This window comes from Arvicanthis niloticus, chromosome 6 (assembly GCF_011762505.2).
Source record: "Arvicanthis niloticus isolate mArvNil1 chromosome 6, mArvNil1.pat.X, whole genome shotgun sequence".
Classification (NCBI taxonomy): Eukaryota; Metazoa; Chordata; class Mammalia; order Rodentia; family Muridae; genus Arvicanthis; species Arvicanthis niloticus.
The window spans coordinates 19,351,621-19,378,898 of NC_047663.1; the positions used below are offsets into that span (position 1 = coordinate 19,351,621).

General features: G+C 52.9%; 2 protein-coding genes across 6 annotated transcripts in view; one reads left to right on the top strand and one right to left on the bottom strand.

The window, feature by feature from the left end:
- Nucleotides 1-2: 2 nt before the first annotated feature.
- Plcd3 (phospholipase C delta 3) lies at nucleotides 3-21,550 on the top strand. 5 transcript variants are annotated; one of them, XM_034504672.2, is made up of 15 exons: nucleotides 3-273; nucleotides 11,268-11,429; nucleotides 11,516-11,744; nucleotides 12,066-12,195; nucleotides 13,363-13,591; nucleotides 13,869-14,070; nucleotides 14,189-14,333; nucleotides 14,961-15,113; nucleotides 17,069-17,215; nucleotides 17,363-17,513; nucleotides 18,260-18,376; nucleotides 20,099-20,265; nucleotides 20,502-20,637; nucleotides 20,710-20,859; nucleotides 20,934-21,550. In XM_034504672.2, exons 1-15 carry the CDS (start codon nucleotides 123-125, stop codon nucleotides 21,020-21,022), a joined length of 2,358 nt encoding a protein of 785 aa, XP_034360563.1. In that variant the 5' UTR covers nucleotides 3-122; the 3' UTR covers nucleotides 21,023-21,550. The 5 variants fall into 5 exon arrangements, with proteins under 5 accessions (XP_034360563.1, XP_034360567.1, XP_034360566.1 ...); XM_034504676.2 differs by having other exon boundaries at nucleotides 150-289; XM_034504675.2 differs by lacking the exon at nucleotides 3-273 and adding an exon at nucleotides 3,773-3,878.
- A 1,201-nt stretch (nucleotides 21,551-22,751) lies between these two features.
- The window catches only part of Nmt1 (N-myristoyltransferase 1), a 35,587-nt gene continuing 31,060 nt past the window's right edge, over nucleotides 22,752-27,278 (bottom strand). Inside the window, exons 11-12 of the mRNA XM_034507077.2 lie at nucleotides 26,903-27,040; nucleotides 22,752-25,893 (exon numbers count right to left, since the gene is read on the bottom strand). Of these exons, the coding sequence (XP_034362968.1) occupies nucleotides 25,873-25,893; nucleotides 26,903-27,040 (159 nt within the window). The 3' untranslated portion in view covers nucleotides 22,752-25,872. The remainder of the gene's footprint in view (nucleotides 25,894-26,902; nucleotides 27,041-27,278) is intronic.

A 27,278-nucleotide genomic window follows, 5' to 3' on the forward strand; every position in this document is an offset into this window, starting at 1 on the left:
TCCTCCTCCTGACTCTTAGGGCGCCGCTAAGTTTCTTAGCTCGGGACCGCGCCGCGAGCTGTGTTCCCGTTGCCCGGTTCTCACGCACAGATCCGGGGCCTGGCCCTGGGTCCTTCGAGACCATGCTGTGCGGCGGCTGGAGAAGGAGCCGCCGCTCGCCGGAGGAACCCCGGGTGTCCGCCCAGGTCGCTGCGCCCCTCACGTTCCCGCCCTCACCCGCGTCGTCGGACAGCAGCACCAAAAGGCCTGGGCTACGGGCACTGAAGAAGATGGGTCAGTGACACACAAGGTTGGGTCCGGGTGGGCGCGCATTGTCTCTAGGGACAACATGGAAGGAGCGGGATGTACGGCCAACTGGCTTCCCAGGGTGCTTGGAGTTGGGGAGGATCTCATCAGGAGCACCAGCACTGTTCCAGTTGGGGTTCACACCTGGAGTGATCATCAGACTTCCAGGCTTTTCAGAATGCTTGGATGCCCCCCCCCCCCCCGCAACCCCGTGCATACTCACCAGGAGGCGCCCGCGGGGCCGTGCTGGAGTGAGAATTTGGACTAGGGGCATGGATAGGGTCGCCGGAGCGCTGGGAGAAGGGCATGAGAGATAAAGCTTGGAGTTAGGTTGGGGATACAGCTCAATGGGTAGAGCTTTCAGCTCTCGGTTAGATCCCCAGTATCACAACTTACTGTTGTTAATTTCCCAGCACTAGAGAGGTGTCAGTAGGTGGATCAGAAGTTCAAGGTCATTCTCTGCTACACAGTTAAATGTGTGTGTGTGTGTGTGTGTGTGTGTGTGTGTGTGTGTGTGTGTATGTGTGCGTGTGTGTGTGTGTGTGTGTGTGTCTGTCTGTCTGTCTGTCTCCCAGCCTGGGATATATGAGACCCCATCTCCAAAAAACTTGGGGTGCATTCACCTCTCTCCCTAGTGCTACTTGAGGTCTGTGGGCGTCTTAATAGCACCTGCTGTTCCTGACCCCGGGGAGCTGTTTACAGATGGCCTCTGGGAGATTCTAGACACCCAAGCCAGCCCTGTAACCCTCAGGTTTCCTCTGCCAGCAGTAACAAAGCCCTGGCATGACCAGGGCAATGGTGTGAAACAGTCCAGGTTCCTACTTCAGAAGTGAGGGAAATCACTAGTCCTCAAGGAGCCCTAGAGTCAGCCCAACACTGCTGTGGTTTGCAGGTGTGGTGGTAAGATCACCTTCCTGAGGTAGGTGTCCTGATCCCCATTTCACGGAGGAGGAAAGTGACTCAGACATCAAAGAATCTTGTCGAGGCCACTCAGACTGTGTGCCATCCCAAGCGACACTCTCAGAGTCTCGGCAAAATGGGACTCCCTGGGCTTGAACCAGGGGCATCAGTGAAAGCATTTTATAAACTGTAAAGTGCGGGGAAACCAAAGCAGTTTATTGGTACTGCCAACCTGGTGACAGAACTCGGGGCGGGGGGGGGGTGGTCCCAGATGCCAGCCTCGGCTTCCCTCTCAGCTGTGTCATCTTCTTCCTCATTCCACCGGAATGTATAGGATGCCCTCATTGTGAGCACTGCGCCTGAGGCAGATCCTCATCCTCCTTCAATGCATAGTCATTCAAGAAGTCAGTATTTACCTACCACCCATCAACAAACAGGGTACACACGGTCCTGTCCAAAGAGAGCTAAACAAAGCAGTACTGCAGTCAGAGGATGGACCGTGAGGGAAAGAGTCAGGGAGGAGCAGACTGTGATGCTGGCGAGGCAGAGAGGACCCCGCTGAACCCCGGAGCTGGATGGAAGCTTGTATGGAGAGGAGAGAGGTAGATGGACTCCTTAGGGTCCCTCTGTAGTTTGGATGGTGGTAAGGGTCCCAGAATGTCCACTGGCAGGAAACTGACTCAGAGAAGCAGATGGATAATAGGGTGGTCAGATAGGGCTGAAAGGAGGCAGGGGCTCATGAAGAGGTTTTGGGGCTCAGGTGTGAGCAGCGCAGGAGAGGAGGATGCACAGACACCAAGAGGAGACAGGGTGGTGGCTGTCTAATACGAAGCCAGACATCTCTGGCTAGAAGTGTCACTAGTCGGATTGGCCATGTAAGATGCCCTGCCACGCAGGCAGGACAGGACTCTCGGGAGAAGCAGCTTGAGCCATTGGCCCCTGGGGGATCGTGGATGTTGCTGGGGACAGAGAGGAAGCTGTCCCACACCAGCTGCCTTTTTCTCCTGTGGCCATTTGCTGAGCCCCCATCAGTGGCCACACGGCACTAGCCCAGGGGCTGAGGCCACAAAGCAGGACATCTGAGACTTGCCCTAGAGGTACGTAGTGTAATAAGAAGAGACTTGTGGACACGTAATTATGGGAGAGCCCAACTGAGTGTGTGTCAGCTGAGCGTGGCTGCACGGGAGCTCTGGGTAGCTCATCCTGGAACTATGTACATATCATCGTGTCATCTGTGCCCTTCCTATCACTGGCTGAGTGACTGCTGGTGACCATACTGAGTGTGTAGGGAATGCCACTTCTTAAAGCAATGCTGAGCCCTGGGATAAAGCAGAAGCAAACTCAGAATGGCTTAAACCTAGACCTGTCACCCCAGTAGCTTCCCTCCCAAGATGACCCTCACCACCCTGCTTAAGCTTAAGAGAAAACAGATCTTATTTCAGGTCAAGGAACTGGAGCAGGGAGTATCTAGGAGGAGCCCGAGGGAGGAACAGACCTGTGGAGCCACAGTAGGGGGAACCAGGCCAAGGACAGGGGAGGAGAAGAGGGGGAAGCATCTGCAGCAGGGGGCTGGGCCGGACCAGCTCTTCAGGGAATCATAATACCCTGAGCATTCTTGCCCACTGAGCTTGCCTTAGGCTTCACCCTGCTTATTTCTTAGCCATTCCTGGGACAAGTGCCTTCCTCAGTGACTGAGAGACCGAATGTGACAGGATAAAGCCATTAAGGGACCCTGGCTGCCTGCCATCACAATCACGGTTCCAAGGGCACACTTTATTGCCACAATTAGTGATTACTAACACCATACGATGGCTCCATGAGCTCTGTGTACCTTCTCATTTAGCGCTTCTGGTCACGTGAGATAGATGGTACCACAAGTGTCATTTCCCATGAGGTAACGGGCTCAGAGAGGGTTCAAGGCTAGAAGTAAGCCAGCTGTGGTGACCCATGCCTAGAATCTCAGCCCTGGGGAGATGGAGAGGCCAGCCTGGTATACAGATTGATTTCTAGGCCAGAAAGGTCTATGTATCCATCAAGACCCTGTCTCAAAGCAAAGCAAAGCAAAACAAAACAAAACAAAAACACTAGAAGTGATGGAGAGATTTGACTCCAGGTGTGTGGTCCTGAGTCTAGGCTGTATTGAGCACAGGGAGCAAAGCTCACTGGGAAAGGACCTGCTGTTCCTCAGAGGTGTCTCTCTGGGCTGCCAATGAATGCAACAGAGGATGCTACATTTAAATGTCAGGTAGACAAAAAATAATTTTGGATGTACATATGTATCTGTCTCTAGAAAGTGCATGTAAATTACATAGCCATGGTTATTATATAATGTGTGTGTGTGTGGGGGGGGGGCTGTCTGAGGATGGAACCCAAGGCTTTGAGCATGCTGGACAGGCGGGCGCTGAAGAACAGTAGAGCCCTGCGGGACACACATTAAAGAGGTGTTTGCTGTTTATCTTAAATTCACATGTAAAGGATTCCCTTCGTTTTTTTTTTTTTTTTTCCCAGCATCCCATTCAGCCCAGCCTGTCTGAGCCTGTGAGTTTAAGGCTCCGCCCAGACCCCTAATCCTCTCGGTGGGCAGAGTGCTGAGTAGGCATAATCTTGTTCCCATCTTGTTTGCTTACTCCTCTGACAAGCACCCCTGGGTGAGGAGGCTTTCCCTATGGCCCGTCCAGGATGTCCCCTGCTGGGTGAGTGGAACTGGCCTGGGGTGGAGACTGCCTGAGGGGAGCTTTAAGAGACCTTAGGCCTAGCAGGTGCCTTGACTGGGTGGTAGGGAGGGCAGAGCCGCCCCGGAGCCTCCCCACCTCACCATCCCTTGACCCCATTCATGCCTGTTCTGACCCAGCCAAGCCCAGAAGGTGCCACACCCTCAACTCCCTGGTCTACAGGCCTCTGGGGGGAAGCCCCGCCTCCCCTTCCTGCTTTTCTTGATTTTCCCAGGAATGTTATGGAAAGTATTGAGCACTCCCTCCCTCTCTGGCTTCAGTGTAAGGGTCAGCCAGGACACGGAGCTGGGCACCCTTGGTACCTGGGACAGTGGGGCTGGAAGGGATTAGGGCAGGAAGGTCATTGGAAGCATGGCTACCGTGTGTCTTTTCCAGCTCTTCATGGACACCGCCACTGGGAAATGCTGGTGGCTCCCACCCCCCTCACACACACTTTGGCAGGAGCAGTTGACTGCCCTGTTTCTGCATGTCTCACATTCCTGCCAGAGCCCTGTGTGCTTTTCCTGACTGATAGTGCAGTGCATGCGATGGTATACACACACACACACACACACACATACACACACACACACACACAGACACACTACCTCCCCACACGGACCCACCTTCCTCCTGCCCCACCGATCTAGACAAACAGAAATACACTCCTTCCCCATTACAGTCACACCTACTCTGCACACACCCCTCTGTTAAATGCTCAGAACCTTACTGCCCCGTCCTACCAGTCTACACCCGCCTCTGCTCACTATGCAGCCCCTGCCTTGGGTATCCACATTGTTTTCAGCAGTGATAGGATCTGGAGTCCTTCCTGACTGAGCGTTGTGCATCTTTACTGGTTCTTCCACGGTGTCGGTTCTGGCCCAGACAACCCCCACCCCTTAGCTCCCAGTTCTGTCCAGCTCCACCACCTGGTTAGCTCCTCTGTGCCTCCACCTCAGCAGGTTTATTGAGATAATTTATGTTCTGTATAATTCAGCTACTTAGCACACAGCCCAGCCAGGAGTAGCACATACCTGCAGTCACAGCACTTAGAGGCTGACACTGGAGGATTGCTGTAAGTTTGAGGCTGGCCAGGGTATGTGAGTTTCTGTTTGGGGGTGAAAAAGGCTACAGTAATTTTTGGTATATTATTAAAATTTTAATAATTGGGACTCGGTCGGGTAGCTCATATCTATAACTGCAACTCTTGGGGAGCTGAGGCAGGAGAATTGAGTTTAGAGTTCGTCTGTCTAGACATCTTGTCTCAAAAACATGTGAGTGTGTGAGTGTGAGAGAGAGTAAGAGAGAGAGAGAGAGAGAGAGAGAGAGTGTGTGTTCGTTCTAGGCTTGGAAATATAACTCAGTGGCACAGAATTTTTATGCCTGAAACCCTGGGCTTGAAGAGGGAAGGAGAGGAGAGGAGAGAGAGAGAGAGAGAGAGAGAGAGAGAGAGAGAGAGAGAGAGAGAGAAGAAAGGAGCAAGAGTGTGCCTTACATGGAGGCAAACAACTCTAATCTCTTTTTTTTGTTGTTGTTGTTGTTGGTTTTTTTTTTGGTTTTTCGAGACAGGGTTTCTCTGTGTAGCCCTAGCCATCCTGGAACTCACTCTGTAGACCAGGCTGGCCTCGAACTCAGAAATCCGCCTGCCTCTGCCTCCCAAGTGCTGGGATTATAGGCGTGGACCACCACCGCCCGGCTAACAACTATAATCTCAACATGCAAGGTGCTAAGGCAAAAGTTCAGGGACAGCCTGGGCTATACATAGAGTTCCAGACCAGCCTGGGCTATGCAGCAAAGAAACTTCTCCAAACAAGACAAAACCAAACCAAAAGTGAAACGCCAGGCTAGTAGCACAGATGCCAGGACTTGGGAGGTGGAGGCTGGAGGCCCAGGAGTGGAAGGCTATCCTTGGCTGCAGAGTGGAGACGCTGAGGCCAGCGTCTAAGTGGTTGGCCCCTGGCATTTTTTTTTTTTTTCCCGATGAGACGCAGGAGGAGACAAACGGGACACGGCGGGATTCGAACGCAGAGGGCCCCGCGCCCAGCCCCCGGCATTTCTGCCCACTTATATGCAGCTGTCACCATTACCTAGTTCCAAAGCTTTCTGCAGCCCGGCACAGACACGGTGTAACCATTAGGCAGTAACTCCCCGTTTCCCCTTCCGGTGATCTGATTTCTGTCTGCGAAGCTTGTGAAGCTACCTGTTCTGTGTCTGTCATGTGATCTGCATCACTTTGGGACCCAGTTTCTGTCACTGATCATCAGGTCTCGAGGCTCGCGGCCGGGTGGAGCAGATTTTACTTTCATCATCATTGTCACTGTCATCACCATTAGAGAGATGGTTTTGATATTTAGCCCAGGCTGGTCCTTTAACTTCCCATAATTTCCTGTTTCAGCCTCCTGAGAGCTGACATTCCAGGCGCGCATTGCCTCTGTGCCATGCTTGCGTCTCCGTCTCTGGTCATCTCTGATGGACTCTGGCTCTCCAACTCCTCACTCCTCACGCCCATTGTTATTTAATGAGTGGTGCCCCTCCCACACAGTTGAGAGTGGTTTGTGGGCCCAGCCCAGAATCAAGTAGAAAACCCACAGTGGAAGACAGGCATGTGAGCCTGTTCAGGGCTTGTAATTTATGAGACACCTGTGGGGTTGGGCCTGGCTGGATTTAACATCTGTTTCCTGGTGGTCAGGTCTTGGATAGCCAGTACCCAGCGTCACTGCCCTAGGTCCGGGCTTCCTGCTGGCCTTGCCCCTTGCCTTTGATGTCCCTGCTGATACCCTAGGACTCTCTCTCCGTCTTTGTGCTCATGGCTTAGGAGTGCCTACCCAGGACCCAGCCCCTCCCTGGCCCAGCTTGGTTATACACCCTCACTGTGTACTCCGTTTGGCTTTTTCTTTTTTTCCCTCTTGGTTGGGAGAAGGTCTTTTGGTGTGAGACAAGGTCTCAGTCTATAGCCTAAGCTGGCCTCAAACTTGGTAATCCTCCTGCCTTAACCCTCTCAACTGCTGAGATTTTTGGTGTGAGTCACCACACCTGGCTCTGGTTGGCTTTTCTATAGGTGTGTGGTGTAAGAGTGGTCGGAGGCCTGTGACACTCGGGTGGGTCGCTTTTCCTTCCCAACCAACTCTAGAGATCAGGGGTAAGGACAGGAGTAGGAGGCCCCGTCATTGTGGAAAGCTGCTTTAGTGCGAGCCCTCAGGCTTTACTGCCAGGCTCAATCTCAGCGGCCTGTTTGCAGAAGGCTGGGGACAAAGCAGGCCCGCTGTGACTCACCTCCATTTCCGGGCTTAGTCACTCCTCAGCCCCCTCCTCACCCCCCTGGGCTTGGCATCAGAGGACTGGCCCAGTGAGGGGAGGTGACCTCAACTCAGGAGCCTTTCCAGACTGACGGGGTGAAGGAAGGGTGAGTCCAGCTAGCTTTGGTCCCAGGCCTGGTGGCGCCATCAGTGCCCCTGCATGCCCTGCCCCTGTCCCTGTTGTTTCTCTGGATCAGATAATTCAGAGTGCCTGAATAAATAGGAGAGGGTTGGGGAGGGGGTGACTCCAGTGGTCCCTTGGCCTAGCTGCATGGAAACAGCATGTGAGCCCTTGTCCTGACCAGGGCCACAAAGAGGAACCAAAACTGAAGACCACAGTCCTCTACACCTTGAGAGGCCCCTGGGACTGTTATGGTTTCCCCAGGGAAACCACAGATACCTAAGGGAGGGCAGGCTACCCCTCCTGCCCCGGAGACCCTGATTTTCAGTCACGATCACCCTTAAACTTTAAGGTAAGTATGGGGGCTGAGGAAACAGTTCAGTCAGGAAAACGCCTGCTCTGCAGCCCACATCAAAAGGCAGCTGTGGTGGCTCATACCTATAATCCCAGTGCTGAGGAGGCAGAGCCAAGAGGATATCGGCGGGGCTGGCTGATTAGCATATGCATAATAAGATACGACCACGCCCTCTGCTTAAAAAGCCATGAAGTACAGTTTTAAAATACAGATGCCCAAGTGCCAGCTCATGCCTGCTGAGTGGGTATCTCTGGCCCCGGGAGAATCCAATAACCAGCGTGGGCTGAGAACTCAGACCCCAAGGCATCAGCTCTGAACTCAGGAAAGACTGGGCTGGGCTGGGTTGCTGGAGAATGCAAGGCATCTGCTTTGGCTTCAGAATCTTCCCGAAAACATTAGCTGGAGCCAGGCTCTGGGATACAGATAAGACTTCATTCTAAGATTGGGTCTATTAAAGTCTCCTGAGATTCGATATGGCGTGTTGTTGGTGGTGGTGGTGGTGTGTGCTCGTATGCACACACAAGTGAATGAAGATGTGCATCTGTGTGTGTTCGTGCACCTTCACACATGCTCAAATTGCAGAGGCGAGGGTCCCCCCCCCCCCGCCTTATCTCCCCAAGACGGGTTATCTCTCGGGACCTGGAGCCTGGTTGCTGGTCAACGAAGCCCAGCAGTCTCTCTGCGTCCACCTCCCAAGGCGCTGAAATGACAGGTGTGTGCAGCCACATCTGGCTTTGATGTGGGTTCTGGAAACTTGAGCTCAGTCATCCAGATTGAGCCACAGACACTCTTCCCGCTGAGCACCTCCCGCCTTCTTGGGTTTTGTTTCTTTAGGTGGTTGGTTTCCTTGAACTCAAATCCCTCTGCCTCAGCTCCCCGAGGATTGGGTGGGATTTGGGGAGATTTATAGGTTTGGGGCACATCTTTAGATTTTTCTTTTTTGTTGTTGTTTTTTGTTTTGTTTTGTTTTTATTCCTCTTGCTCCTGTGTTGTTTAAGCAAATCAAACAAACAAACAAATCAAGGTCTTACCATGTAGTTACAGCTAGCTTAGAATTTGACATGTAGACCAGACATGGCCTCAGATTTAGAGATTGACCTGTTTCTGGCTTCCTGAGTGCTGAGATTAAAGGCATGCACCACCATGCCTGCCCTCGTTTGTTTTTATGATTGATTTTATTTATTAAATGTGTGTGTGAGTGTGTGTGTGTGTGTGTGAGTGTGTGTGTGTGTGTGTGTGTGTGTGTGTGATGAGTACTTCAGACCCTTTGGAGCTGGACTTATGAGCCTGGAGCTGCCTCAAGTGGGTGCTGGAAACCAAATCGGGTGTTCTGGGTAGGAGCTCTTTCCCATCAGGCCGGCCGTGTAGGTCCTTTTATTTATGTTTAAAACAGAGTCTCATTCTATGGCTCAGGCCAGCCTAGAACTCTGTAGCCCAAGCAGGTCTTGAACTCAAGGCCTTCTTCTTGCCTCAGCCTCCTGAATGCTAAGATTGCCGGTGTGAGCCACCAGGCCCAATCTTTTAAAAGAGTAGGGTTGGTCAAAGAGGGTGAATGCTCCTTGGTGAGGACAAATCGAGAAAGGCTTCCTGGAGGAGGTGGTAGGTGAGTTTGTCCTTGAACTCAGCTACAAGAGAAAGAGAAGCAGGAGAGAGGGGTTAGGGGTTGGGGGAAGAGGCAGACAAACTCAGGTCAGAGTTTGCAGTTAGGCAGGCAAGAGCCTTGGAGTCATAAGGCAAACCCAGCATTGAAGCTTCCTGAGAGAAAGTGGGTGGGGTGGGGGTGGGTGCAGTAGCTCCTACCTGTAATACCAGCACTCCTGAGGCCTAGACAGGAGGATTGACATAATTTGAGGCCATTTTGGGCTACCTAGTGAAACTCAAGGTAGCCTGGACTACAAATTAGACCACATTTCAAAGAAAAAAAGAATTGGGGGGGGGGGGGCTGAAGGTGGGGAGGGTGTTGCAGCCAAAGAGATGGCTCAGTGGTTGCAGCCAGGCAGCGGTGGTGGACGCCTTTGGAGGCAGAGGCAGGCAGATCTCTGTGGGTTCAAGGCCAGCCTGGTCTACATGGTGAGCTCCGTACATAGTCATAGTGCTACATACCTTGACTCAAAAAAAGAAAAGAAAAAAAAGAAAAGAGAAAACAAAAAAGAAAAAGAAAAGAAAAAGGAGGAGTCACACTGTTGTTTGCCCCACCATGGTTTTGGCTTTTTGCTTTTTCAATTTGATTTAGTTGCCAATATTTAAAAAATGTGGTCACTTCCCATCCAGATGCAGATTCCTGGCTCTGGAAACTCTGGGCCCTTCTCCACTCCTGGCTGTCCCCTGTCTGAAGGGTGTGGGCTCTCCAGTGAGCCTGGTTCCCTTCTCTCCTCCTGTCCCCTCTGGCAGTAACCCTTTGGTGTCTTCCTTTGTCTCCAAATGCCTTCCAACAGAGCTGGCCTGATTGGGCTCTGGTCTTTGAGCTGGTGTGATCTGAACCCTCTGGGACAGGGCAGGGCAGGGCAGGGCAAGGCAGGCTCTAGTAACCCGGGAGTGTTGGATTGTGCAGCAGGTATTCATGTATTCTCTCTTTTTCAGCTGGAAAACAGGTTTAGAGCAGCCTCAGGATAGTGCCACCAGGGTCTTGGTACTGGGGAGGTGACAGGGTTGGAATGTTATCCCACAGAGCCTTGAATGTAAATTCTGCGCGCCCCTTAACTCCCTCTACCCAGGGTGTTTGAAGGAAGCAGAAGGAGAAATATGGACCCTGGAGAAGGGCCCTGCAATGCAATGGCCCAGGAGCCTGGAGATGAGCCACACAGGACTCCTGGAGTCCTTAACCCGACTCTCAGGAAGCAGAGTGGCCCCCTGCTGCTCCTGCTGTGGCTTTGGGAAGAAGGCAGAGGCAAGGAGCTCGGATTGCAGCAAGATTTAGGTTAGATAACAGTGTGGTGACTATTTCCTGATGGCTGAAAGTTTCACATTAAGGAAAAGACTGTCAGGTGGCTAATTCTGAGCTTGGAGGCTTTAACAGATTTTAAAAATTGTATTTACATATTTACATATGCATGTGTGTGTGGCTCAGAAGACAATTGGCTGGAGTTGGTTCTCTACTCTCATCGTGTGTGTATGTGTGTGTGTGTGTGTGTGTGTGTGTGTCTGTCTGTCTGTCTGTCTGTCTGTCTCTCCGTGTCTCTCTGTCTGTGGAATAGAACTCAGGTTGCCAGGTTTGCAGGGCAGACATTTTACCCACTGAGCCATCTCACCAGTCCTTGAGGTTTTGGTGGAGGCAGCTGGAGGAAAGAGTAATCTCCAGTGTGATTTGAGATCCAGGCCCTGTGGGAGCTGCGGAAACCACAGTATGCAGTTGTGAGCGAAGGGCCTCCTACTGATCAGCATTGAAGGGGTGCTTGGGGCTGCAAAGCTTCAAGTAGGTGACAGTGGTGATGTGGCTTGTTACAATGAGAGCGCGCAGGGGGAGGGGAGCTCGGTGGAGAAGCTCGCAGAGGGCCTCTACCTCTCTCACATCCTCCACAAGCCGGGGGACAGTGCAAAGGACAGATGGACAGGGATGCTACCCTGCACAGCCAGGCCCAACGCCCCATGTTTCCCCGCAGGCCTGACGGAGGATGAGGATGTCCAAGCCATGCTGCGGGGCTCCCGGCTCCTCAAGATCCGCTCGCGCACATGGCACAAGGAGCGGCTGTACCGGCTGCAGGAGGATGGCCTGAGCGTGTGGTTTCAGCGGCGCATCCCTCGGGCGGCTTCGAAGCACATCTGTGAGTGGGTCAAGAATGGCGTGGGACAGGGCGGTGGGGGCAGCAGAGGGCGCCTTGTCTGACGTCTGACCCTACCTTGATCACAGTCTTCGTGCAGCACATCGAGGCTGTCCGGGAGGGCCATCAGTCGGAGGGCCTGCGGCGCTTCGGGGGCGCCTTCGCGCCTGCGCGTTGCCTCACCATCGCTTTTAAGGGCCGCCGCAAGAACCTGGACCTAGCGGCGCCCACAGCGGAGGAGGCGCAGCGCTGGGTGCGAGGGCTGGCTAAGCTGCGGGCGCGCCTGGATGCCATGAGCCAGCGGGAGCGGCTAGACCAATATCCTGCCGGGCTGGGAGGGAGGACCTGTCCTTGGAGAGCTCCAGGCCTTAGACAGTTCCTGGTGTTCTGAAATGGGGTGGAAGTTCATTCTAACCTGGCCTGAGCCTCTAAGCAGGAGAGGCACTGTCCCCACTCCAGGGAGGAAACAGGGAGGCTGAACTCTGTGAAGACATTGCCTTTGTGCACTGGGAGCCCCGAGGCTAAGAGAAAAGTACAGTCCCTAATCCTGAAGCCTTCCTTCACCACTACTAATAACAACCCGTTAGTGCGAGCCAAGGGGCCTCGTCTATTGCTGGTTTATTTCCTGAGCACACACACCTGGATCCATTCCTATCTGCACCGGGCCGACTCCGACCAAGACAGTAAGATGAGTTTCAAGGAGATCAAGAGCCTCCTGCGGATGGTCAACATGGACATGAACGACATGTACGCTTACCGCCTCTTCAAGGTGACCGCCGCCCCCAGCCCGCCCCCAGCCCGCCCCCAGCCCTGCTCTGGTCTGCCCTCCCTCAGCTCTAGCTCTAGCTGTATTGTTGCTATTTTTAGATAGGATCTTACTAGGTAGTTCAGGTTGCCCTTGAATTTGTGATCCTCCTGCCTCAGCTTCTGGAATAGCTGGGATTTCTTCAGGCCTAGCTACCTCTCCAGCTTTTTTGTTTGTTTGTTTGTTTGTTTTTGTTTTGTTTAATAGGGAGCCACCTCTCCCTACAGAAAGGCCACACCTGAGCCTGGTTAGTCTTTTCCAGCCAGGTGTAGTGGGGGCACACCTTTGATCCCAAGACTCTGGAGGCAGAGGCAGGTGGAGTTCTGAGAGTTTGCCTTATTTATATAGCAAGTTCCAGGCCTGAAGAGACTACAAAGTAAGACCCTATCTTCAAACAAATAAAAACTCTTTTTCCATTCCCTGGAGCCACGGGACCAGAACTTTATATGGTGCTGAGAGGTAGTGTGACACCTTCAGAGCCATCGAGTCGAAGCAACAGAGTCGTTTCCACGTCTCTTGGGCTGCAGGGTACCACTTGTACATGGGACTGTGTGGCTTGCACGTGGGAGCCTAGGGAGACACACTGGAGTGCACAAGTGTGCATAGTGGAAGTAAAGGACCACACCCACAGTGAAGGACCCGCACCCACACCTCGTGTGCCCGTGTGGGAGCTCTGGGGTGCACAGGTGACTCTGTCTGTGCATTGATTGTGGGACATGGCAGAGACAGATGTGGATGCGCGTGTGACCAGTCTGGGCCCTGAAAAGAAACAAGGGAGTCACGTGCCTGTGTTCCAGCCCTCCTGGCTACTCTGAGAATTTCTTTCACTCACTTCTGCTCATTGACTGGGTGTCTCAGGAGGATAGTAAGTGTATGGGGAGGGATACTGTGGCATAAGTTCTGCCTCCCAAGGCCACCATTTTGTCCCAAATCTTGATCTTGATCCCTGACAGGTGGGGGTCTTAGGCTTCCTAAGACTCTGTCCCTGCAGTTCACCCAGGGGTGTGCGCTCAAGGAACTGGAGTCTTGGGAAACAAGATTTGCTGCCTTTCCAGTCGTTCAGGTCATGGAGTGTTCAGTTAGGTTTCCAGGAGCGGCCCCTCCTCTGAGCCCCGCCCCCCTATTTCCCAGGAGTGTGACCATTCCAACAATGAGCGGCTGGAGGGGGCTGAGATTGAGGCTTTCCTACGGAGGCTGCTGAAACGGCCTGAGCTGGAGGAGATCTTCCGCCGGTACTCGGGTGAGGACCGGGTGCTGAGCGCCTCTGAGCTGCTGGAGTTCCTGGAAGACCAGGGCGAGGATGGTGCCACCCTGGCCTGTGCCCAGCAGCTTATCCAGGCTTATGAGCTCAACGAGACAGGTGAGTAACCACAGTTTAGTCTCGACTCCAGGCAGCTCTGGATTTCCAGCCAGGAAGTTCTGCCGTCACTGACTGTCCCAGGCTGGTCTCCTCTCCTCTTCTAGGGTATACATGTATAATATGTCTGGCCCTCGGGGTTCTGTGGAAGATTAGACGGCATGGTGCATGCAGTCAGTCAGCAGCCTAGCTGCTCTGACTAAGTGAGCCATAGGTGCTGTTTGAACCTGGTCATGTGCCCCTGCTCCCAGGTAGCCCCACCCTCTCCTCTTCCCTTTAGCCAAGCAGCACGAGCTGATGACCCTGGATGGCTTCATGATGTATCTGTTGTCGCCTGAGGGGGCTGCCCTGAACGTGGCCCACACGTGTGTGTTCCAGGACATGGGTCAGCCCCTCGCCCACTACTTTATCTCCTCCTCACACAACACCTACCTGACTGACTCTCAGATCGGAGGGACGAGCAGCACCGAGGCCTACGTTAGGTACGGTGGTGGGGGTGGTTCCATGGAGCTCTACTCTGGGTTTACTGGCCGACCCTGCTCACTGGCCTGCTCTGTGGCACATGCACGTTGTGCCGAGCCTGCTGCCTGTCGATTGTAGGGCTTTCGTCCAGGGATGCCGCTGCGTGGAACTTGACTGCTGGGAGGGGCCGGGAGGGGAGCCTGTCATCTACCACGGCCACACGCTCACCTCCAAGATCCTCTTTCGAGACGTGATCCAGGCTGTGCGCGACCACGCGTTCACGGTAAGCCCCTGTGACCTCACGCCCAGCCCCAGGGCCTTCCTAGTGACCCTCCCTCCCCCCCTCACCCCCCCTCCCAGTCCTTCACCGAGAGCTGTGAGAATATAGCAGGCAGGGAGGTAAAATAAAGCTGAGCTGAGTCCTCCCTCCTCCCATCCTCATGGCTAACAAATGCACTGACATCACCCAATTTCCAGGAGAAAACCTTGGAACTTAGGGGAGGACAATTTAGTCCCAGCGTCTGAGTATACAATACAGCTCAGGTTGAGCAATGGGACCTGCATATGCTTTGTAGTCAAAGGTACCCAACCTCACAAACGACAGCATCTGCTACATCACCTCGGTATGGTCAGCGCCATTAACCCTGAGTGAGCATATTATAAACAAGTCATTGCCACAACTCCCAGTCTCCCAACAGTCCACCCTCTCCCTGAGACCAAGCTCTGACCACTGGCACTTCTACACACGATTGTGCCAGCATGCCCCATGCCTTACAGACTTGGTCCCTTAGAGTGGATTTTCACATCTCTGCCTTTGCCTGCACACCTTGAAAGAGGTGCCCAGCATGTGTAGGAGAGGGACCAGCAGAGGGTGGATTCTGAGCTGTTACCTGTCCCCCCCACCCAACAGTTGTCTCCATATCCTGTAATCCTATCCCTTGAGAACCACTGCGGGCTGGAACAGCAGGCCGTCATGGCTCGCCATCTTCGAAGCATCCTGGGAGACATGCTGGTGACACAGGCCCTGGACTCCCAGAACCTGGAGGAGCTGCCGTCTCCTGAGGTGATGCTCCCAGACCCACAGCCTGGGAAGTGGGTCTGTCTGACTGAGATTCACCCCCATCCCCACTCACACTACCCCTCTAGTCCCGGACCCCTCATCTCTTTCTGCCTGGACCTTTTCCTGCTCGGTTTAATCTGTCACCCAGCTGTCCTTTTGGCTGCCCTCTGCTTCCTCATTCTTGATCATACCCACCCAGCCTGTTCTCTTCCTGGGCCTTCTATGTCTAGCTCTGCCTGGCCTGGTTTGTGTCCCTTCTCATAGTGTACCCGTAGGCCCAGCCACTTCTACCTCCATGTCCTGAGTTGACACTACCTCGGCCTAGATCTCCTTCCCAGCCATCTGCTCAGGCCAGCTGCCACCTGCTTAGGACAGATAAATAGGGCTGGATTGTAAGGCTCAACAGTTCACTGGTTACCCATGATGCATGAGGTATAGTCCCTAGTACTGAAAAGGGGGCAGAGCTTGCTCCCCACTTATCCCACCATTTATCTAGAAGTAAGCATCTTCCAGGTTTTTCGTTGTTTTGTTTTTTGAGACAGGGTTTCTCTGTGTAGCCCTGGCTGTCCTGGAACTCACTCTGTAGACCAGGCTGGCCTGGAACTCAGAAATCTGCCTGCCTCTGCCTTCCAAGTGCTGGGATTAAAGGTGTGCGCCACCACTGCCCGGCTCGTTTTTTATTTTATGACAGGGTTTCTCTGTGTAGCCCTGGCTGTCCTGGAATTCACTCTGTAGACCAGGCTGGCATCCAGGTTTTTTTTTTTTTTAAGATGTGTTTATTTTATATATGTCAGTATACACTGTCGCTCTCTTTAACCACACTAGAAGAGGGCATCAGATCTCATTATAGATGGTTGTGAGCCTCCATGTGGTTGCTGGGAATTGAACTCAGGACTTCTGGAAGAGCAGTCAATGCTCTTAACCAATGAGCCACCTCTCCAGTCCCCCATCTTCCAGTTTTTGTATGTGTGAACTTTTCCATATATTCACACACCTATGTACACAATGGTTTTCTCATTTATTTACTTGTTTTATTGTTGCTGTTATTTTGAGACAGGACCTCATATAGCCCAGGCTAGCCTACAACCCTTTATGTAGCCGAGGACAACATTGAACTTTGGCATTACGTGAGCATGCTACCATTCCTCGTTCATTCCTGGTCTTACACAGTGCTGAGGATAGAACTCAGGGCACGGTGCATGACAGGCAAGCACTCTATCAACTGAGCTACTGTCCCACCCATGACTGGCTTGTATTCTTTAGCCCAGGCTGGCCATCAACTTGACATCTGGAAGGTTGTGGGACAGAGGTCTTTACTGAGACAGAAGGATCAAGAGACAGAAGCTAAAAACTAGGAATAGCGGCTCGCGTCTGTAATCCAAGCACAGGAGGTAGTAGAGGCAGGAGGATTAGGAGTTCAGAGTTACCTTTGGCTACCTGTGTGTTGGAGGCCAGCCTAGGCTACATGAGACTGTCTCGAAAACAAAAAAAGGGTACTATAATTATCTGTGCTGTAGTCATTCCTTCCTCAAGAGATCTTTCTGCACTGGGCAGTGACATTGGATACCTTTAATCCTAGCACCGGGGAAGCAGAGGCAAGCGGATCTTTGCGAGTTCCAGGACAGCCAGGGCTACACAGAGAAACCTTGTCTCAAAAAAACCGCAAACACACACACAAGCACACACACACACAGATCCTTTTGGAAGCGTGCTCCTTCCCTGTGCCTCTAAGCTGTGAGGCTGCTGTGTGGCACTCCCATGATTGGCACATTTTCAGCCACCCTCTATCAGTGGCCTCGTGGTGGGATCACTTTTCCTGTTAGAAGAAACACCACTCAGTCCTCACCGCCCCCATCCGCCCCCATCCGCCCCCATCCGTACCAGCCTCTCACAGAGGAGACTGAGCCTCCCGCCCAGGGCCGCCTGAGGGCTTCACCTGTCTGCCCTGGCCTCTACAGCAGCTCAAGGGCCGGGTCTTGGTGAAGGGGAAGAAGCTGCCAGCTGCTCGGAATGAGGATGGTCGAATTCTGTCAGACAGGGAAGAGGAAGATGAGGAGGAAGAGGAGGCAGAAGAGGCTTTGGAAGCTGCAGAGCAGAGGCGGCGGGTGAGTGTGTCCTGCGGACTGGGTCAGCAGGTTGGGTCCTGCTGCAGGGGAGTGCGTGAGGCAGCAGAGAAGGTTGGGAAGGAAAGGGAAGTGGGATTGGGGAGGGGCTCTTGAGGTAAGTGATCCCTACTGAGTCTGGTTCCCCAGGCCAAGCAGATCTCCCCAGAGCTCTCAGCACTGGCTGTGTATTGCGGTGCTACCCGCCTGCGGACCCTGGAGCCCAGTCCTGGCCCACCTCAGCCTTGCAAGGTTGGCTCCCTCAGTGAGCGCAAGGCCCGGAAGTTCACCAGAGAGGCAGGTAGGAACCAGACTGTGCATATCTGAGGACAGGAGAGCATGGAGCCCTTCAGGCTTGGGTGGTGGTGGGTGGAGGATGGGTATCCTAGAGTTGTTCTCAAGATTTCAGAGGGCTTTAAGAGGGCTAAGGACATGAGGAGGACCAGGTAAAGACTGCCTTTATGAGCACCTGGCTTTGGGCTAACTGTGGGTAGAGAGCCACAAAAGGGAGGTGTTTGGGGTTGCCTTCACCACAGTCATCACCAAATGGTAGTCAAGACACTGGCTAGCCAGTCAGGCTAGTGCCAGGGGCTAGCGGAGCCTGGAGGATATGAGACTAGGAAGGCTTCCTGGTTCATAAGAATCCGGAAGACGTCTGAGAAGACGACACTGCCGAGGAGGGAGGAAGCAGAAGAGGAAAGGACTCCAGATAGGAGGAACAGGTCATAGGAAGACCCTGAGGCATGGCTACTGCAAGGAACCCAAGGCATGGCTAAAGGTGTGGGCAGGGTGAGTGACAGGGACTGGCAGCTCGAGGCCGGCGTTCAGTGTAGGTGGCTGTCAAACATCAAGGGAATGCAGTGCCAAGCTGCGTGGCTGCCAGGTGTCCCTGCCCCTCTCTGGTCCTCACACAGAGGTTCTCACCTTAGGGCAGAAGTGAGAGGGAAGCTGGGGTGAAGCATGTGTGGGGGCGGGGCTATAGGCCTGGATCTGGGCCAGGGACAGAAGCCTGGGTCCTATCATAATCCTGTCCCAACTCTGCCCCAGGGCCCAGCTTTGTCAGGCACAACACTCAGCAACTGACCCGAGTGTATCCACTGGGGCTGCGGATGAACTCGGCCAACTATAACCCCCAGGAGATGTGGAACTCGGGCTGTCAGTTGGGTGAGCCGGGCTGTAAGCAGGGAGGTCTCTGGGTGGGGACGAGCACTTCAGCAGGGGGCAGCCACACAGCCTTCTAGAAGGTGGGAAACTGGTGTTTGAAGGGCTGTCTGAAATGTAGGTTCATTTGTTCTTGGCAATGTGGAAGTTACTTTTCATTTTGTTTTGTTGAGGTACAGTCTCACTATGCAGCCCTGGCTGGCTTTACACTCTGTCTCCCCAGGGCTGAGATTAAAGGTGTGCACACCATGTTCAGCAAAAAGTACATTTTTCTTTTCTTTCCTTTTTTCTTTTCTCTTCTCTCCTTTCCTTTCTCTTTCTTTCTTTCTCTTTCTCTCTCTTTCTTTCTTTTCTTTCTTTTCCTTCTTTTTTTAGACTGCCCTGGAACTCACTGGGCAGACCAGACTAGCCTCACCTGGCTCTGCCTCCCAAGTGCTGAGATCAATGACGCATGCTACAGTGCCAGGCCAAACGTTATATTTCTGTATGAGATACATGACTATAATCCTGGGAGGTAAAAGACTGGAGGGCAGTAGTTGGTGGTCATCCTTGGCTACTTAATGAGTCTGTGGCCAGCCTGGGTTACATGAGACAGTTTCAAAATACCTGAAAGTTACTTGTTTTTGTATGTTCCTGTGTGTGCATGCATGTGCGCATGCCAGAGGTCAACACTGGGTACTTTTCAGATCTCCAACTTTTTTGTGTAGGAGTGCTGTTGTCATGTAAGCATCTGCATCACATACGTGCCCGTGGAGGCCAGAAGGGCACTGGACTCTCTGAACTAGAGTTACACACAGCTGTGAGACACTGAGTGTGGAATGGGTTCTGGGAACTGAACTCGGATCCTCTGTCCCCAGCTGCTAAGAGTCACCTTTTCCTCACTTTAGTTTGTCAGACAAGGTCTTTCACTACCCCGGAGTTTGCTCTTTTAGCTAGACTGGTTGACTAGTGAGCCCCAACCCTCACCCAGAATCCACCTACCTCTGCCTCCACAACACTGAGCTCAGACACACACGCTGCTATGCCTGGCTTTGTCATAGGCTCTAAGGATTCAAACTTGGGGCCTCATGCTTGTCCAGCAAGCCCTTTATCCCCCTCAGCTCACACAAGTTAGATCTTTCTGAAGGTAGAAATAAGCAACTGGCTGGGGGTGGTAGCACATACCTGGAATCCTGGCATTCAGGAAGCTGAGGCAGGAGAGTTCTGAATTCAAGGCCAGCTTTGTTACAGAGGCTAACCTGGGTTATGATGTCAGACTGTATCAAAAGAAACAAAACTGGCAAGAAAGGAATTCAAAACCTTTATTTCTACACACACACACACCCACACACACCCTCCCACCCTCCCTCCCTCCCTCCCTCCCTTACCTGACAATTCTGCCAAGTAAATACTGAGATGAACAGATTCTGGGAGACAGAGTCCAGCCAAAGGAGACCATGTTCCCCTTGGAGGTAGATAAGAGCAATGCCAAGCTTTTTCAGGCCTTTGTCATCACATTCCTGCCCTCCAACCCCAGTGTGCTAGTCTTGAAGAAATGCAGGGAGGAGGGGACCTCAGGGAGGAGGTGACTGCGTGGTCCCCTCCTGAACAGGCCTTGACAGGGACAGGGCATTACCACCTAGAGGAGTGGACACTGGGCCCTCTGTCCAGCCTGGCTTTTATGAGTCTCTTGTGAGGAGAGAGCCACTAATATTCCCCTGTTCAACCCCTTCGTCTACTCCACAGTGGCTCTGAACTTTCAGACTCCTGGTTACGAGATGGACCTCAACACAGGGCGCTTCCTCATAAATGGGCAGTGTGGCTATGTCCTGAAACCTGCTTACCTCAGGCAACTCAACACTACCTTTGATCCCGAATGTCCTGGACCCCCCAAAACTACTCTGACAGTCCAGGTCAGTAGCCTGGTCCAAGCTGCCACTTCAGGTCAGGGCTAGCTCTGGGGAGGCGCCAGTCTGAGGGAAAGGACAGGGAGGCCATGAATGAGCCTGGCATGAGGGCAACCCACGTGTGGGCATTGGTGCAGGAGGGACAGTGTCAGTGTGAGGACAAGGGACTTAGAGCTCTAGAGAGCAGAGGGTGGGTATGGGTCCCAATGGGGCATAGGCAGAAACTGCCCTTCCTCCTTTAGGTGTTAACAGCCCAGCAGCTGCCGAAGCTCAATGCAGAGAAGCCCAACTCCATCGTGGATCCTCTGGTGCGTGTGGAGATCCACGGGGTGCCCGAAGACTGTGCCCACAAGGAGACAGACTATGTGCTCAACAATGGTGAATAAGCCCAGTTGGAAGGTGGGGGGACCCTCAGACCAGCGGACCCTAACTACCATCCCTGTACCCTAGGCTTCAACCCCTGCTGGGAGCAGACCCTGCAGTTCCAGCTGCGGGCCCCAGAGTTGGTGCTGGTCAGGTTCGTGGTAGAAGACTATGACACCACCTCCCCCAATGATTTTGTGGGCCAGTTTACGCTGCCTCTCAACAGCCTGAAGCAAGGTAGGTGGTGGGGAGTGGGGCGGGAAAAATGGGGTGGAGTTCCAGCCTCTGACTTCTTGCTGCCCTTCCCACAGGGTACCGCCACATCCACCTGCTGTCCAAGGATGGAGCCTCGCTCTCTCCAGCTACACTCTTTGTTCACATCCGCATTCAGAACTCTTGAGTGCATCACTGACTTACCCTAGCATCCGCAGGAGCTGGTATCGTGGCAGAGCCCTCTCTAGAGCAAAGCACCATGGGAATACCAGCCCCTCATGCCAGATGCCTGTCCCGGTCACCGGGTGCTGAGCACACCTGGATGCTGAGAGCTGTTTGGTCTCTCAGTGAGAGATAGGACCATGATTGGTATCCTGTCCAGTGGATTTCAGGGGCTTCTAACCTTGGGGCCCTGAGGTGGTCTCAGATTCCCTGGTCTTCAACTTGAGGAGCAGGACACGTGTCCCTCTGCCCTCCAGCAGGGCCATCGCAGCCTCCATCCCCCCACACTGCCTCCCTTCAGGGTGAGCAGCGCCCCCAGAGCTTCCTCCCCATAGGCTTCCCTGGCTTCTCCTTCTCTTCCTGTCTCAGGCAGCCTGGGAGGAGATGAGCCCTGGGGAAAACATAGCAGTAGGTTTGTAACTTGTGTCATAGAAGAGCCCTGGAGAGGGCAGAAGAACTATTTTAAAAAATAAAGAGAAAGTGTACATTTCCACTTTATTCCCCAGCCCCATGGGGAGAGGGACAGGCCAGCATGAGGGCCTCTCAGGCCTATCCTCCAAGTGGGATTTGGGTTTTGTCTAAGACAGCCAGAAGCTGCTACCCATACTAATATATAAGGTTTCCTCCTCTGCCACACACACACACACACACACACACACACACACACACACACACACACACACACAGCCTTAAATGGAGAGGGAGAAGGCCCAGCAGGGCACATTCCAATGACAGGGCCTAGCAAAGCAGCAGGGTACTGCCACAGTGACACTGAGTGGCAAACACCAGACATAGGATCTGAGCAAGTCCTGGACTCCGACAGCCTTACTGGGACTGTCAGGCTGTGACATTTTAGGTTCCACAGGGCAACAGTGTTAGCAATGGGCAAGGACAAACCCATTTTCCCACAGGGAGGGTGTCTTGGGGTGGGGCTGGATTGGGTCTGCACTGGCTCTAAGTCCTATAGAAAACAACACCTGAGGCTAGGGCATCCATCCTGCCACCCCAACACCCAAGCCAGGAAGTGCTGGCTTCTCCCTGCTTTCTGTTCTTAGGGAGAGGCCTTTACTTCTCTGATGGATTTGTGTTTAAAAAAAAAAATGATCATGATCTGTAGTGGCCTGGGGAGGGTGGGCAAAGCAGGCAGACTACAGCTCCTGGATCGGACACAGCTAAAGCCAAGTCCAGCTGGGATGTGCTAGCCCTACAGGATTGGAGAGGACCAAACCTGTATGGGCTGGGAAACAACAGTGAGAAGTAAGTGCAGGTTACAGGGCCTGGACACCTGTCATGTGAAAACACTCCCAGAAGAGCTTTGGCCTGAGTCTCTAGGTCAATTCACAGTACTACAGCCTGTCTCAGCTGTGCCCAGTGGGACAGGCCTTTAATCCCAGCTACTTGGGAGGCTGAAGCAGGAGTTGCACGTGCACACACACACACACACACACACACACACACACACACACACACACACACACACACACTATGCATATGGCTTGATGGCAGGGTTCTTACTTAGCATGTGGCTGGTCTTCAATATCAGTACCAGCTTCTCTGTGGTAAGTCTTGCAAAGCTGGCCTGGTGGTGGTGGTGGTGGTGGTGTTTCCCTGCCACCTTGTTGTAACCGAGCCCTAGACATGCCACCTGCCCTACTGCCACCTGCTGCTGACCAGAAGAACACTAGGAGAGAGCAGACTGTTGAACGGCTTCCTTTATTAGGAACAAGTGAGATGTCTGGAGTGGAACAGTGCATTTGGTATCTCTGCCCCCACCCCAGCAATGAATGCCCCCAGCACAGCCCAAAGAAAAGCCAAGACAAAAAAGGGAAGCACTCCCGCCCGCCCCCAGATGCAGCACCTCATGGCCACAGTTAACAGTTTAATTCAGTGAAAACCGTCCTGAATCTCCTCAGGTGCAGTCCGTCTGTAGACCTGCCTTCACTCTGCAGCAAAACACAACAGATCTCTGGTTCAAGGACAGGTGAACAAGGCCAGAGAGATACTCCAGCTCCCTTTCCTGAGAGTCTCTCTCTTTTAGATGTAGAAGCTCCAGGAAAACTGTTCAGGGCCTTTGGGCTCCCAGGTTGGTTTAGTGCTGGCCATCTTTGGAAACAATTCAAAACCACAAAGACACCTGCCTCTGGGCTTCAGAGCGCCAGCAAGTACTGGCAACAAATGGCAGAAAGAAGGGGCAAGGCCTGAGATTTTCCATTAAAAACTGAGTGTCAGCAGAGCTTGGTGTGAGCCAATCCTCAGATACCAACACCTTCTGAGACAGGCCTGAGTGGGGACAGTGAGCCCATGAGACCTCAGTCCAGAGTTAAGGCCTTTCTACTCAGCTCACTTCTACAGACTGGTGTCCATGGTAGCATGGAGGGTCAATCCAAAGGCAAGAAAGGAAAGGACACGGCAGAGGACTAGGCTCAGGCCCACAGAGGCTGCCCCAAGGCCCTTCTCGTTTGCTCCAAGCCAGTCACAGGGCTGCCATACATCAAAGACTGTGGAGTAGCTGTGAACCCCACAAATGGTGCTCTTTAGCCCCAATCCCATGAGGGTTGAATGAAGACACCAGAACAGTTTGGATAAAAACAAGACTTAAAAACAACCCCTGAGCCAACTCCTGCAGACCTGGGCAGGGCGCCCATCTCAAGGCAGCGGCAGAAGCAGAGCAAGCCACCTGGTTTTGGGGACAGAGTCCATGCCAGCAGATCTTCCAGAGCATCCCCTGGGGTTCACTGTTTTTGTTCCATGACCAGGGTCAATGAAACCAAAGCTCACGCCAGAGATTTGTGTTCCCCAAACCTCAGAAGCAGTCTGAGCTGAGGGCTGGCCCACAGCTGAGAGCATAAGACAGGAGGGCTTTCCACATTCCAGGCCTGCCCAAGAAGGAAAGACTGGAGTACTCTGTTCTTTAAAGTGTGGGCAGGGTGAGCCCACTTGGGCACTTAGGGCAGTGTCTGATGACAGAGGCTGAGGGGAGCCCCGCCTCGGACCCCTCCCTTCTGTAGAACTCAGTGCACATTTTGCCAATAACAACAGCTTCTTTGGTCTGAGTATCTGGAGTCACAAGTCAGCCACCTTCGCTGGCTCTTGCAGTTTGCAGCACAGGACATGAAGGGAAGGAAGGTCCCTAGAAGCCTCTGAGGAGAATCTTCCAAGCAGAGCTTCCGTCTCCAGCGGCAGTCTCCACAGCGGGATGCGTCCCCAGCACAGTTCCCTTCAGCTGAGGCAATGCAGCATTGGCTTCTGCAGCCCAGCACCAGACGCTACAGCGTGACTCAAACCCCTGCTCACCTGTAGGACAGCTCACAGTTCAGGGGACAAGGCTGAACCTGGCTAGTGGCTAAGGCTTCTTTTCCCTATAAGGTGCTCCTGACCCCCAAGATGCCAAGAGGTGAAACAGCAAAGAAATTCCCCACTACGTGTCACGTGGAGCTTTCTCCTAGAGCACAAGGAGGCTGGGTGTGGTGTGCTAACCGTTTAGCCCAATTCTCCCGGGCCACTTGGCTCAACACCGCTCAAGAATGCCCACACAGGCAGCCATGTGATCAGGAGCTTGACTACTTCTGGAAAAACTGGCAGCATCAATAACCATCACTACCACCACAAAGCCCACAACAGCACCAGTGATAATCAGACCCAGACACTGGTAACGCCGCCGAGTCTAGATCATCTCTGGTCACTGTTTCTCGTGGCCACTGTGGGCTGCACACTCTAGGAAGGAGACAAAGGAGCACACAAGATGGCTGACGGGTTGGAAGGCACAGGCAGGGGCTGGGATTAAAGGGCCTGGGCATCACCACACCACGACACCACGACCGCTCAGCCTCCCTGGGAACTCACTCCCTCTTTGCTCTAATATGCCTTAGACAGAGCTTGTGTTGATGTGGTCTCAAGGTCCCAGATACTACAAGGCCCAAAGTCCCTTTCAAAATGCTAATCATCCTAGGCAGTGAGGATAAAGTCTCTCAGAAAACACACACATGTATGGTTGGCACGAGCCAGCTCAGAAGCCTTTTAAAATCACTTGGTAGGATGGTGTCCTCTGGGACAAGACCCAGGAGATGGAAGAGGGACTTGATTAATGAATCTACTCCAATGATTGTCACCACTTCCTGGTCTCGAAATGCAGTAGTCTGGTATCTGCCCATGGCCAGTTCCACCCTAGAAGCTTGTCCTGCCATCCTGGAGATCCGAGCCCTCTCCTGAGCTGGCAGCCCCTCTACCTTACCTCTTTGTTCAAAGCCTGCAGAGCAGCCAATTCCAAAGGGAAACTAGGTGAGACTCCCCAGATCCTCTTTCTCCTGCTCCTGCTGACAACAGCCACCACTTCTGAACAATAATTGTACAATGCACATCTGTCTGACGCTGTCCTTGGGCTCTCATTTTAAAGAATGACTGGATTCAGCTTCTTTCTTGTTAGAGACCAAACATCCTTGTACATTTGGAACATGAAAGATATTTAGAATATTTATATATATATATAATATATATACTTTTATTATTCACCCGTTAACTCCATAATATGCCAATCACGAGCTAGGTTTCAGCAGTTACATTCCCTTGATCACGGCTGCGTGAGCGAGTTAATTCATTGAAAACAGGGAGACCAGAAACATGGCTAAAGGTGACATCACGCAGCCTACACCATCGCGATATAATTGTCAAGTTCACTGGCGGTTTGGTAAAGCCGGTTCAGTTCTGTTCTGCTTGCCAGAGATCTCACATCTGTGAAAGTTGGACCAACAAGTGGAAGGGTTCCGTTTCCTGGTTTGGATTCTCAGTGGCTTTATCCAGAATCTCACTGGCAACTGGTTACTGTAACACCAACCCAACCTAGGAGAGTGATGGGGAAAGGTCACACTGAGTTGACAATATGCAGGATTTTCCTGCCTCCCCAGGCATGTGGCTCAGGCCCACTGAAACCAGAGGAAATGTCTGTGGTGGGAGAGCAGATGCTGAGCCCGGGCCCCTCACCCAGCCTTTGCTAGGTTCTATTTCCTTCAAGGGGAGCAGCGGTGGCATCCTGAAGAACACCGGGCCCAAGGCTTCCAAGCCGTCACGGTCAGCGCTCCATAGACACTGACTGTGGCCCTGCCCGACTGCCCTGAGGTGGGGGGAGGGTAAGAAAGGGCCACACTGAGACAAGAGAAGCAGCCTAGGACAGATAGGAAAGGCAGATCTACAGACCCTAACCTCATGGGTAACTCCTGAGTCCTTCAAAACCGTGTGCCTGATGGTGCAGGTCTGGGCTTCCAGCTACTGAGGAGGCAGAGCCAGAAGGATCTTAAGTTCAAAGCCTGCTTGGGCTACAGATTGAGCCAGCCTGAATGACTGAGATCCTGAATCCAAAAAAGAAATGTCTGGAGGCATGCCTTCAGTCCCAGTATTTGGGAGGCAGAGGTAGCTAGATCTAGAGTTCCAGGCCAATCTTTCTCTACATGGCAAGTTCTAGGCTACATAGTGAGACTATGGCTGGAATTAATGTGTGTGTGCACGCGCACATGTGTGTACACACACACACACACACACACACACACACACACACACACACAGACATACATACATTTTACATTTCAAGGTACACAGTTACCTAGCATATGTGAGGCTGTATGTCCAAGCTTCAGAAGTACTAAAAGTTAAAACAACAATGTAGAATGCCCTGCTCTGACAGACAAGAACTGGACTGTCCACCTGTTGGTCTGGCCCTCAGATGAAACAAACTTTTCAGGCCTAAGCACCAACTGCTGAGGGCCTGGACTGAATCAATGCCTCTCTGCTGTTTTAGCTGGAGCCATTAGCTCCCTGACTAGCAGCTCAGCCTCTGGCTGTGACACACACATACCTTCTCGGCCCCCATGCTTGGGCATTTCCAATTGTACAGGTAATACTGCAGGTTGCCGTCCCCTATGCCGAACTTGAGTTTCTCCAGGAATGTTTTGTTCTCCATGAGATCCAGTGCATTGAATACGTCGAACCCCTTCTGCAGGGTAGCGGGGGAAATCGCAACAGGTAAGGGCAGGAAGGCTGCTTTACCTTCCTTCCCCTGTTGTCCTACAGGCAGCCATAGGGCAAGTCTCCTTCAGAGGTCCCGGCTACATCCTGGTTAGCAAACTCTGGTTAGTGCTGACTCTCCAATACGCCCAAGACCGTCCTCAGGCCACCCACAGCCTGGCCTCTCCTCAGTGTCTCCGTGAGTGGACAAAAACTGGAGGCCATTC